At 40.4% G+C, this 14,024-nt stretch overlaps 2 protein-coding genes across 6 annotated transcripts in view; both read right to left on the bottom strand.

Moving 5' to 3' along the window:
* Positions 1-14,024, bottom strand: part of LOC101859924 (eukaryotic translation initiation factor 4B) — a gene marked incomplete in the record, with an annotated part of 48,392 nt that overhangs the window by 5,036 nt on the left and 29,332 nt on the right.
* LOC118477151 lies at positions 5,571-12,850 on the bottom strand. 2 transcript variants are annotated; one of them, XM_035969076.1, is made up of 7 exons: positions 12,762-12,850; positions 11,543-11,675; positions 9,386-9,808; positions 8,881-9,009; positions 6,762-6,861; positions 5,962-5,987; positions 5,571-5,632 (listed from the first exon to the last, which is right to left on the bottom strand). In XM_035969076.1, exons 2-7 carry the CDS (start codon positions 11,597-11,599, stop codon positions 5,597-5,599), a joined length of 771 nt encoding a protein of 256 aa, XP_035824969.1. In that variant the 5' UTR covers positions 11,600-11,675; positions 12,762-12,850; the 3' UTR covers positions 5,571-5,596. The 2 variants fall into 2 exon arrangements, with proteins under 2 accessions (XP_035824969.1, XP_035824970.1); XM_035969077.1 differs by lacking the exon at positions 8,881-9,009.

The following is a 14,024-nucleotide window of genomic DNA, read 5'->3' on the forward strand; positions in this document are numbered from 1 at the left end:
CGGTCGCTACCCGGGACCTTTGAATGAGAGGCCAACACCTTAACCTCTAGGCCACGAGAGCCCCCCATCATAAAACCGCAGCACTTGTAGAGGTACATGCCGGGGGCATCAGCCTCCAAAAAAGAACCTGCGATGGCTCTTCAGAAATGTAAAAAAAGTCCATGAAAGTGCAGACAAAGCCGACTGCAGAAAAAGGGGGTGCTGGCGATTGGCCAGGCCTCGCATTTCGCAACATTGACTAATACAGGTGGGCCTAGCGATAGCATCGGCCGGGTCGTGGGTCTGGTCGCGATTGTTGGATTTCAGACAATTGTCGGCAAACATGCAGGTCTAAACACATGTAGAGACACAGGGACATTTTTCAAAGAACATCAATGACTCTAACAATTGTCATTAAGCTGAAATAAACAAGAAGTTGACAATTCAAAAGACAGACACTGAACACAAACCACTAGTATGGGATGGGGAGGACGACTACTACAGGATTATGTTGGTTGAGTTTCAATATTTCCCCTTTTTTTCGGGGGAGGGGGGTGTCAAAGCTGCCATCACCAGCACACAAGAGATCCCACTGCGACTCTACCTACCAGGTCTAATCACCGAAGCACAGACGCTGGTGAGGCTGCTCTTGCGCCGCCCACTTTCTGCACCCATCCGACACAGGAAGTGTTTCAGAGAGCAACGGTTGGCAATAGTAGCAAAATATGAACAACGGAGAAGAAGAAAAAGTCCACTTCACTTGTCCAACACAAGGAAGACATTTGTTTGATACCCTTCAACAAGTATCTATACAGTGCCAGAAAATTTTCCCTTGAAAATTGTTTGGGTTTTTCAGTTGTGTAATTGCACAAAAAGAGAAGCAAAAAGGTGCTACAAGCTGAGAGTGACGTACTTCTCAGGTTCAAAATATGTTGAAAAGACACTTCACAACCTTAACATTATTATCAGCGAGCATCTTTTCGACCGCTTAAAATGTCCACGAAAAAGCACATATCTACAGGCTAATAATACAGTTGCTTTTCAAAGAGAGCGCCTCCTAAAAGCCATTCAAAATGAATGAACCATAGTAATAACAAAGTTCTGAGACCTATCGTTATCACCCTCTGCGTGGAAAAAGACCCCCAAAAAAGCAGACAGTTATCACCCTCTGCGTGGAAAAAGACCCCCAAAAAAGCAGACAGAAATAGAACTAGCAGTTGAGAAATAAAGTAGAAATTCTAACAAGCACCAGTATGACTTTAACAAGTCAAAAAGAATGATTAATCACATAAATACACTGAAAATTTAATGCACAAAAGGATGAAACATTAATTGACTAAAAAACCCACAACACAAAAATTTGTACACAGCACACTATTTTCTTCTCAGTCACAGTACACTATTATTGAAGACAATCATCTTTTTGCCAACAATTTACAACGGTGGCCTTATTTTCAGGTCAATAAATGGAGGAATCTTTTAATCCTCTCCTACACACATAAAACTTTCCGTTTCCCTTTGAGCAAGTGAGAAGACTCTGGATAGAGCCACAATCATGCACAGCTGAGAAAAAAAAGCCAAAGACTGAAAAAGAAATGACCAAAAAACAGCATATTAACCAACAACAGCCACCCATTTCTCTTTTCAAAGCATTCCGTTGCACGTTGGGCACAACTGATCAAACACACCTGAGCGGTCTCCACTGCTGCGCCTGTCTCCACCAGAGCTTTCGTTATCTGCACGTCTGGATCGGGGTCTGAAATCAAACAAGTAACGCTGCCTGAACACAAAGAAAGAATCTAGGGACATTTCTTATTCAATACAAATAATTTAAATATTGGGTCTCAATTCTATGATGCACATTCCTGCTCTATCATAGCTTCATACACTTAACATTACAGGAACATATACAATTATCCATCAGCATATATATAGGATAGGACGCTCATCAATTTTAGGGCATGGAGTTATTGGTTTAATCTTAAAGCTTATTATTTGTCTTTCTTTTGGTGAAAATAATACCCATCTGTCTTGAATAGAAGTCCAGATATTTGCGATTGAAGGTGGGGGTAACCTGTTTTCTGCAGTAATTTTAGCAAGAAAATGGCCGCCAAAATTTGGTAACTTCTATAGCTTGAGAGTCCTTGGAAACTGAAAATGTACATATTTTGTGCCATAAATCAACATTTTATTTTTATATGGTCCTTAGCTGCCCCCCCCCCCCAAATGCGACAAAAATTGCCTCACTGAAGGGAAAATGCTTGTTGCTTCGATTTCATTATTTTGAAGAGCATTTGATTTCACCATGATGCCTCACATATATATGCTCAAGTGAATCTACATCAATGACAAATATCAAAAGTTCCGGCAGTAAAACAGATGTGTTGTTTTAGAGGCAGGTTTGATCTCATGACCTACAATTTTTCAATCACTCTCAGAAACAGAAGCAGTGGCATCTGTTGTCTAGTGGTAAGGCAGCTGAACCCCAACCATGAGCTTGCCATTTCAAAGGTTCGAGGCTCAGCTCAGTCGAATACTGTGTCCATGGGAAAGGCCATTAACAACAATTTTCCCATTTGGCCCAGTCCTATCAAAGATGGACACTAAATTTGAAGCACCTGCCTCTTTAATCTCTTTAAAGCTTTAATGTTGAAAGAGGTGTTAAATCTACACAATTTCGCACATTTCTGTTCTTGGGAATAGAAAAAAACAGTCAACCCCAATATTTGCAAGATTGGACATGCATCTTACTTAAGTACAGAAAAAATTAGCTTTAAAAGTTGACTTTGAACGTTATATATTTCCAGCCTTGCTTTCCACCTTTTGAGTAAGCGAACACATAACACATAACATATCTGTGTGGTCTAGAAACTGGATGTAGTCACACTGATTAAGCTGCCCAGCACAGAGGAAACCGGGAGCTTTAGTACATGTGACCTGTGCGAGTTCTCTGTTCCTACCACTTACAACTCACAGAGACACAACACACTCAGGTCTGCAAGCTGTCATGGGTAGGATACTTACTTCTACACACACAAAAAGATATTCGTTATAAACCGTAAAAATATTTCAGCAGTAAATCCCCCTCAATTCAGAGCAGGCACCAAAAAACATTTATTTCGCTGAACTGAGCCAATTCATTTTCTGCATGAAAATTGAAATTGAAAGGCATAATCCTTAAATCACAATGATATTTTGGTGACAATAGAAAACATCCTTGAATTCCTAAACAGAAGACTTCTGAGACATAGCATCAGAATATATCAATTACTATTCAGATAAATCAGTGCCTCAAACATGCATCTATGGAATATCTTTTTTAAAAATATAGTAGAGCGTTTTACAGCGATCGCAACTGCATAAGGTCATATGAGCGCCAAGGGGTGGGTATCAACAGAGAAGTCTTTACAGGGAATCAGACTTACTCTGCTCACCTCTCTAGCTCAAGGTCTGCTTCGACTATCAAGGCACACCGGAAATAGCGGGTCACAAGAGAGTGACAAACATACAAAAGAAGTTAGAGGAAAATGACAATAGTAAGGATTAGGAAAGAAAAAGCAGATGAATCAGACCATTTACAATTCTACTGTGCTTGAACAAGAAATGTCCCCCCTTTGGGAATGGCCTAAAGACACTAGTCAGTGGCACTGCCCCGGGGGGTCAATTATGGAAGCCTGGAAAATGAAATCACAGCATCCTTGTTGCTGGAATAATTAGTTACTACTTTTCTTTACATGGTGAGTAAAAATTGTTTGAGCTACTCATACTTCTTGTGACAGTAACGCATGAGCTTTTGTAAAACACACAAGAAGAGAAAAACATACAATGCTGTAAACAAAGTAGTATTCTGTGATTTTTTTTAATGAGACACCCTCTCTTCACAAAATAATGTGAGCCAGCATTCACATGTAGTCACACTGATTAAGCTGCCCAGCACAGAGGAAACCGGGAGCTTTAGTACATGTGACCTGTGCGAGTTCTCTGTTCCTACCACTTACAACTCACAGAGACACAACACACTCAGGTCTGCAAGCTGTCATGGGTAGGACACTTATTTCTACACGCACGAAAAGATAACCGTTATAAACCATAAAAATATTTCAGCTGTAAACCCCTCTCGGCATCATTTCAGAGCAGGCACCCCAAAACATTCATTTCGCTGAACTGTGAAAAGACTAAATGAACAAAACAGGATAAGGAAAACAAACAAAAGCAATTGCTATCATTATTGATCGCGTTTACGCTTTTATTTTTTAAAAATTGGATCATTGAGGAAGCCAGTCGTTTCGAACCCGGCTGTTCGAGCCAGCCTGTGCTAAAGGGGGAGCAATTTTCAAACAGGAACTACAAAAACAATTGACATTTGAAAATATCTCTGGAAACAATTTATCTTTTGCATGAAAATTGAAGAGCGCTCCTTAAATCACAGACATCTGTATTTTGGTGACAATAGAAAACATCCTTGAATTCCTAAATAGAAGACTTCTGAGACAGCATCAGAATATATCAATTACTATTCAGAAAATTCACTGCCTCAAACATGCAACTATGTAAGCCTGGAAAATGAAATCACAGAATCCTTGTTGCTAGAATAATAAGTTACTACTTTTTTTACATGATGAGTAAAAATTGTTCGAGCTACTCATACTTCTTGCGACAGTAATGCATGAGCTTTTGTAAAACACACAAAAAAAAAAAAGAAGAATGCTGTAAATGAAGTAGTATAGTGTACTTTTTAAACAAGACATCTCTTCACACTAAAAAAAATAGGATTCAGCATTCACATGTAGTCACACTGATTAAGCTGCCCAGCACAGAGGAAACCGGGAGCTTTAGTACATGTGACTTGTGCGAGTTCTCTGTTCCTACCACTTACAACTCACAGAGACACAACACACTCAGGTCTGCAAGCTGTCATGGGTAGGAATATCAATCCTACAAACAAAAAGCCCATTAAAATATTTGTACCAATCTCCATTCATTAGAGCAATTTAAAACCAGCGACCAACTCGGAAATTGATTTCCCACTGCTATACGAAGAAAAAAAACCTGGACACAGAGTAAACAAAATTCAGGGCAGAAATCAAACTTGTAGAAAAGTACGAGTGGCACTGCATTGATAAATAACTAGAAACACAAGAGAGACGCACACAAAAATTGTACCTCTCCACTTCTCATTTCATACCAGAGAGAGGAGACATGTACAATATTTTGCCTTCTCTAATACTAGAACAGCCTAACTAAATAAAACATAAAGGCATAGTAAAGTCTTAAATCAAGGCGTACCTTTTCGAAGACCACTCTGTTAAGATACATGTATTCTCATTCTCAGGCAGTTTTCTCCCACAGAAATTTTGAACAGAATCCTTCTGCCCAGAGTCTTCTACACTACTCAGTAGCCACAACAGAAACAACACTCCAGCAATATCGCGAGCCACAACACTCAGACCACAGAGGTAAGAGGGACAAACTTACCCAACGTCATCCTTGCCTTTGAGTTTTTCCTCAATCTGTTTCTCCCGAGCATACGTATCAACGGGTTTGGCCGCGCCAAAAATGGACGAGCGAGTGCTCGGCTGGTTCTCTTTCTCCACAGGTTTGGAGCGAGGCTGAAGCTTTAGCCGTGGCCGCTCTGTCGGTGCATCCCTGCGCTCTGCACCAGGAAGGACAAGTAATGTTAAGATTTTTTTCTTTTCAGTTCAACAAGAACAACACAATCATGACGTGTTTTTAGCTGAGAATTAGAGAATTGTTGATAGAAAAATGACAATCATTGGCTGTCATTCAGGGTTATAACGAATAAAAATGAAAGACAAATCATTCACGAAGAAAAAAGTAGTTGTTATATATCTGTATCAGTGAGGCTTTATTTCTTAGCAAAAACAAAAGAAATCAAACATTTCCACTCATGTACATACACCATCATACTCAATTTAATAAAAGCTCATAAAAGACAAGAAAATGTTAGGAAAATGAACGAACCTTGGCTGCCATCCCGGCTTGCAGGTCTGTTGAAAATGAAAAAAAGTACAAACTTACATCAATATACATTAAAATGTGCTGACCAAAATTTATTGTCCCAACAAAAAGAAAAGAACTTGCAGACATCTTAAACGTTTTTTTTAAACAAACAAACAAAATACGCATCTGCTTGAGGGGAAAATAGCAAGTGAAACAGTAAACCAAGATTTCTTAGTGCCAAGAAAGAGAGGTAAAAAAAATATTTGAGGGACACATTGTCTGGAGATCTGAGGACTATAATAACATCCCTGGTAGGGCTTGGGGGGGCCTGAGAAACATGCACCTTTTATTGTTACTTTACTGTTGCCTTTTTATTTCATAAACTGTGTGCTTCTAACGGCTTCGTTGACTCAATCAATCTTTCTTTTTCATGGTCTTCCCTCTGCCATAAAACCATAAAATTCCACATTGTAAGTAGGCCTTCGATGCTGGCTGTTGTGGCCCCATTCTCAATAATAGAACTAAAAGAGGATTAAAACTGCCTTAGATAACCCAGTGTCCTTATCTAAATGCACCAATATTATTCAGAAGAAACCACAAATCCATAGTTATTACAAGTGTGCCACAGATTTTTATAAAAGTAAGTAACATAGAGAAGATAAAATGCAGAGTAACAGCAAAGTTTGGCCATGGTCAAACTAACTCAAGTACTGAAAGAGCGATGCCTTAAAGTGGGGTGAACATTTCGAACATGTTTTCCTAAGACATGAAAAAGAAGCGTAGTATCGAGAAAAACTAAGATATATCAAACTTGGACAAACCTGCGATCAAATCCATCATCCCGACGTCCTCTGTTGTAATCGTCGCGTCTTCCACCTCCGTATCTGTCATCAAAACCTCCACCAGAACCACCAAATCGGCCTAGCAAACACAGACAATACAAAGCAATCAATATTTTGTTTCAGTAAGCATAACTGTACTTACTACACAAATAGGTCACAAATGTGCCAAATTTTCAATGTCACAAGAGAGTAACAAATACAAACAAGAAGGAGAAGAAACATGCCTCCCTAGTTCAAGATCCAAAAATGTGTAAAAGAAAAGATGATTTTGAGTAATTTGAGACAAAAAAGTGTAATCACACACGCAGTTAGATTTCTGGATGCTCTGACTTGGACAAATTTCGCGCACTCAAGCAAACCACACCAGTGCACCCGCCAACAACCCACAAAGACTGCTCATTTGAATAATGAGAAGTACACTCACATGAAACAGCATTAAAAAAAAAAACAGGAAAAAGAAAACAGTGACTACTTGTTATACCCTCCAGCCCTCCTTATACAAAATATGGAAATACTACCAATTTTCAGTTATAATGCCTGAAAAATAAAACTAAATTAGTGAAATCCTCAACAAAAAGGCTTTGTGCCACCTGCCAAAACAGCATATACAGTAATTCGCTAAGCGAAAAGTTGTTTCTACACAAACAAAATTTTGTTGAGTCAAACAATATCAAAGACTGGAAATTATTGCTCAACTCACTGACTCAAGGTTATCTCACTTACTTTCAATCATATACAAAGAATTATTCATTTACTTAGTCCACAATGACAGCAAAAACTGTAGCCAAACAACCTCCCAAAACCAACCGGTACCCCCCCCCCCCCCCCGTTCAGAACATGTGCAAAACATAAGCAAAGCTGCCAACTTTTCAAAACCAAAAAACAAGCCTCGCCCCAGGGGGCAGGGTCAAGATGGTAGGCCCTGTTCGGTCAAGTGTTTTCCCCCCCCCCCCCCCCCCCCACTTACACATTAAATAAATTCAAGCTATGGAAAGCAAACCTTGCAACCATAACGTCAAAAGATCTATCAAAAATGTTTAGTCAAGATCTTCCAAATTGACTTATCATTATTCGCAAATCTGGTCTAGAAAAATCATAATTTTCATCAAGTCCACAGGCGCATTACTAGAAAACAGAGAATATAATTTTCTTATTTTCTGACACTAGAATTGACTTCCTTGCACAGACTCTCAAAAACGCATGTTTTTATATACTGGTTGGCAGCTATGCGTGTGTTGCAAGGATCTCATATCTCCACACCATGAAAGCCTTGTGAACAAACAATAGCCAAAAGTACTGTGGGCTTTCCTATTTTTTCCTACAACAGGTCAGCCCCTTCACTGCCGCAAAAACTAACTTGATATTGGCATTATTGCTGTGGCTGAAAACAGAACAATGTGTACTAAAAAGTTAAATTTCTCACTTCCGAATGGTAGTGGAGACATGTGACTTGCTAGAGACGATAGACAAATTATTCAGCCATTGTCTTAGAAAATTTATTAAAAAAAAAAAAAAAAGCACTGGTACATTTTTTTCATCTCACAGTGCCAAATTGTTTAATTTCAAGGCCAGAGATTCATTTACAAGGCAGTTAGCAGTTTAAATAGAGATGAAGCAAACTCGGGCGAAGCATCAAATGGGATAACAAATTCCCCCCTCCCTCCCACACCCTAAAGTAGATATTTTTGTTTTAACTATTATGTCTCAGTATTTGACTTTACTACATACATAACTGCATTTTGCAGCTGTAAGTGAAGCCATGAACCTTAGTTTTCTCTTGTAATGTGTTCATAAGCAAACAGAAGGTCTGTGATATAACAGACGACACTGCAGGTTTCTGTAGTCTCTTTTAATATTACGAGACAGAAAAAAAGACACTCATACTCACAGCAGAAGGGCACACGAAACAAAAAGGAAAAAAAAACTGACTTCAAAAATAAGAGTGAGTAGTCATCACATGTAAACGAGATACTCATAAAGGTTCTTAAAACTCAGTTGACTTCATGAAGTTGATGGGTGTTTTTAGATAGCACCCCAAAGCAAAGCAAATGCCAGCAAGCCAGTCAAGCTGCTGCTACACAAAGTAGTTTGTGCTTACCCCCGTCTTCACGGTCCCGATTGAAGCCGTAACCTCTCGATCGGTCTCCCCCTCGACTGTCGCCGTAGCCACCTCTGTCACGACCATCATAACCCCTATCGTTGCTATAGCGATCGCGATCACCGTAGCCTACAAGGGGAAATAACAAAGGAGCAAACAAAGAGACAGCCTGTCTCAATGAATGACCATAGGGACATAACTAAAGGAAAAAAAAACATTTCATAAAAATCAAGCTGGTGCCTCGTCCAAATTTTAAACAGGCAAATCTTGAACTTTTATCGTTTTGCATGTTTAGAGCTCTCCAGTCTTGTGGTAAAGTCTCACTAAAAACAAATTAGATATTCTGTGAGGTAAGGGAGAAGGCTCTTTTTAAATAAGTTTATTTAATGGGGACTTCAACCCTACACCATACACAACTTGGAACCCCCAAGACAACATCCTCTTGTTTAACAGAAAATACTCCATCCTCCCCGCACCCCCCAAAATAATCGTAAAAAAAACTTACCTCTATCTCTGTCTCCACCGTAGCCTCTATCTCTGTCGCCACCAAAGCCTCTGTCCCTGTCGCCACCGAAGCCTCTATCTCGGTCAAAGCCACGGTCTCTGTCTCCACCAAAACCACGATCCCGGTCACCACCAAAACCACGGTCCCGATCACCAAAACCACGATCACGATCTCCGCCATACCCTCTGTCCCGATCGCCAAAGGAACCACGATCTCTGTCACCACCAAATCCTCTGTCTCTGTCAAACCCGCGATCTCTATCTCCAAAACCGCCTCCCCTGTCCCGGTCACCGCCGAAGCCCCTATCTCGATCGCCGAAGCCCCGGTCCCTGTCGCCATAGCTTCTGTCAGAGAAACCACCTCTATCGCGATCACCATAGCGACCACCTCTGTCAGAATCTCTCGATCCGAAGCTGCTGCCATCTGGAAAGGAAAAAAACAACAAAAGAAAAGCAATGAAAAATTTGATAATAACCATAAAAAAAAACAAGATCAATTTAGCCGTTACAAGGTACCAGTTATGTTGCATAAAAAAAAAAAAAGATAAATTAAGCCGTTTCAAGGTATTAGCTGTAAGATACACGACTGTTTACTTGATAATGATACAGTGAACCATCAAAAACAGTCAAACCAGAACATCTTTTACGAAAAAGTGTAAAAAGGCTCAATGGCCTTGGTAGGCTACCAGACTCATTACCATGAAGTTGCGGGTTCATGGGCTCAAGGATCAGTTTGGCCCATGAAGGTGAACGGATAAGAAAGATCTTTTAGCATCTGAAAAATGACAGCTTGTACGGCATGCTTCCCTCGAAGCCAAGAATGTTCTTAAGAGTGCTAGGGTCTGCTGGGGTAATAAAAATAGTTTAAACCATAGAGCATGGATATGCAGACCTGCAACTCTATGAAATCTAAAAATCCGGATTTTAGAGTTTAAAAAATCAGGATCTGGTGAAAAAAATCGGGATCAACGGAAAATCAAGCCATAAGGGATACTGGGGGCTTTTATGAGGCAAGTATGCAAGAGAAACTTGAAGAAGTTCACGTTTGGGCCTCTAAATAGAGAGAAAACTGAAAGACAGCATTACTCGAGTCGGAGTTGGATAGACTGGGGGAGCGCAGGTTGCAGTAAAGCTGAAACTCTCGCCGTCTTGAAAATAGCTGACACATAACTGTAATCATCCCTCTAAAAGCCAGCGTTTTCATACAGTAACGTTTGACTTCCATCGCATATACACTCAAGGCACCCCCCCCCCCCCCCCCCCGGAAAAAAAGATCATGCCAAGGTTGTTCATTTATTTCTTTTTTCTTATTCCTTCATCCTCAATTAGATTCTACATGTATCACAGCACGCACTTTAAGCCCAAGTGTCATAAGAATACCCCACCCCCTCCCCCAGTCCACATTGGTTAAGTCCCGAAAAACACCTTGACCAATGCGAATGAACTTTGTTGACCCCGACAGCCGACGGTTCCCGACACACACGCTACTCACACGTACGAGGTCATGTCCCGTGTTGCGAATGAGCGTTTGAAAGTTCCACTGACAGGTCTGATGGGCCCGACTAACCAGAACTCAGATGAAGCTTGCTTTTACAGCAACGGCAGAACAACGAATAGATTATTTTTAGGCCCATGGCATAATTGTTGCAGTAATCTGGACACCATCAGAGAATTCTGGGTTATAAAAGCGAAAGCAGATCTTGAGAGTATCCATGTCGGAATTCAAAATCGATACTGCGTCAGTTTTAGTTGAAATAACGTGCGTGAGTCATCTACTAGATTCGGCATAGATGCTTTAGAAAGTAGCGTTTCAAGTTGCTGAGGATAAAAAAATCCAATCGGTGCTTCCAAGCAAAAGAGATTGCAGAACTTTTTATATTTTTTTACCTAGAATCGGACGCAACAGGCGCAACGACAAAAAAATCAGGATACTGGCGATCGAAATCGGGAAAATCAGAATGCTTTGAGATTTGGGGCAAAAATCGGGTTATCCCGATTAAATCGGGATGAGGGGCAGGTCTGGGATATGCTTTACATAATGCAATTGTAAATCATCATTATTATTTCACTCGACATCATTCTCTAGCCAAGACAGCTCCTCCTCACTCCAACATACAACCTAAACACTTGAGGCATCGGCGAGAACACAAACACTCACTGTCCATGCTAGGCGGGTCTCGCCTTCTCCAGTCTCCCTCAGTGCGGTCCGGCTCATTGCTACGGTTACCGCGACCACCCTCTTGATTCTTATCTGAGGCCAGGTCGACACGGATGTTACGGCCCATGTATTCCTGTGGGTTAACGCAAACATATGAGTGTCAAGTTCATACAAAAGCACATAACTATGAATAAATTTAGTCATTTTACGTAACGTCACCTCAGAACTATTTTGTCAAAAGTGAACTTAGCTATTAACACATTACACTCTAACTTGCCTGTGATCGTCCACTCCGACCAGGTGTCTTTAGAAACGAAGTCTCGCCTTGATGAGACTCTAGGGCCCAGATTTCACTTTACATGGTTATTGGAAAATGTTTCTTCATCCATTTGATACCAAAACAAAATTTTGCTGGACAGCAGTTTTAGTATTAAAGCCGATCGAAGTGCTATTGCGTTTCCCACACTTCGAAAGTGTCTCGGCTTGTTGAACAATGGAGTTAGAAAAAGGAAATAACAATGGATTTCAGAAAGAACAAGTAAATGACAAATAAGATGAATCAAATTTTGATGCAAACGTAGCAAGAGTTTGAGGCGATTCAGATTAATCAGATGAAGAATTTACCGGGCTGACACTGAGTGAAAGTGACAGGTCAGACACTCCGATTGAACTAAAGTTTAAAACATTTCCTACAGTTTGTGCATATAAAGTTATATTTTTCTGAAACTATATTCATTTCTTTTTTTTCTTTTTTCAGGATTTTTGAAATTTGTTTTATATGCTTGTATTCACGGGAGGTGGGTTCCTTTCTTCCCTTTGCCCAGGATTTGGGAATAGACTTCACGTCCAGATCCTTTGAGTGTAAAAGTGTTAAGTCACTTTGGACACTTCTGAGGCAACGCGATATCAAGGTAAAAAATATAACCAAAAAAACCCAAACGAAATTGCTTTGCTTACCCTGTGAGGTAGAATCAAACTGAGGGAAGAATCTTTCTTGTGACAGCAACGATATGTTGCAAAACCAGTAAAAATGAAAATATACCCAACTCCACCCCCCCCTTCAATATTCCCACAAGTGTTTGATAAACATCACTGGCAAGAACTATATTTCTTTTCCACTGTTGTTAAAGTGGGTATTTCTCGCTTTTATTTTTATCCATACAAAATGGAACATTATCATATCGACATGCTTCGCTTTCCTAAAACTATCAAAACTCACTTTGTCGTGGTAGGTGAGGGCCTCCAGGAGCGACTCCCGTGTCAGGAAGTCTACATAGGCGTAGCCGCGCGGCCGGCCACCGTCACTGATGATACGGATCATGTCCACCTGAGGACAGGTAGTGGGACAAACAGTTAGTGTAGTTTTAGTAGAGGTTTTATGGCATTCGCAGCTGCATAAGGTCATATGAGCACCAAGGGAAGGATGTCAACAGAGAAGTCCTTACAGGGAATCAGGCTTACTCTGCTCACCTCTTTAGCTTCAACAGCACAAAGTCTGCTTCCACTATCAAGGCACCCTGGAAATAGTGGGTCACAAGAGTGTGACAAACATACAAAAGTAGTAGAGTAGCAGTAGAAAGGCTGCAGAAAGAGCCAGGAGCCCAGAAGTTGGGGCAAAAGAGGTGAGGGGGTGGGGGCAGAAAGTGGAGATGAAAGCAAACGACAGAACATTGCCAGAGAGCAGGAAGGGATGTGAAAGGAGACAATTTTAGAGAAGAAAATGTTCCTGTCGCTACCCGGATTCGAACACGTTAAGCTCTAGGCCACGAGAGCCCCCACAAATCATTCCCCAGAAATGTAACCATAGATATGCATCTCATAAGCATATAAAACTTGCACAGCGTGCAAGATGAAGCGAGTAAAAATCTCTGATTGATGAAGTCTTGCTTTTTGTAAGAGATGGATTTGTTAAACTATCTCAATGGAAAGAGAATATGCTGACATGACAGACTTTTTTTTAAAGTAAAAGTTATAATAGAATATATTTTTATCCTTGTCATCTTCATGATAGTATTGTTAGTCAGGATCTCTGTTTTAATCAGTCTTCTGGAATTTGTTCTAGAAAACAATGAGTTGCCAATCACATACACAGATCCATGTCAAAATCTCAGTGATGGCTTCAAAGAGTCATAAGAACAGAGAAACGTAAGCTAAACGTTAAGGAAAACTCAACAAGTGATACCATTCACCCTACAAGCTCTAAGGCAAACTTTGCTTTTTCTTTGACACAAAACCTGCATTTCCCATCCACCGGTCTTATATTTCAAATACGATCTCATCACAACTAAAACTGTTAAGTTTTCAGGTGATGTCCCTTTAAAAGTTAGTAGTTCCTGGGACAACAACGAAACAAAGTATTCCTTGTCAACAACAAAGGAGCTATGTCCACAGCGCTCTGTGCAGTCTACTATAAGGATGTGGGAGACACATCAATAGTGCAGGCAACATATTAAACAAATTTCAGTAAAGGCACCCCCTCCCC

The sequence above is a fragment of the Aplysia californica genome, unplaced genomic scaffold (genome assembly GCF_000002075.1).
Source record: "Aplysia californica isolate F4 #8 unplaced genomic scaffold, AplCal3.0 scaffold00112, whole genome shotgun sequence".
NCBI lineage: Eukaryota > Metazoa > Mollusca > Gastropoda > Aplysiida > Aplysiidae > Aplysia > Aplysia californica.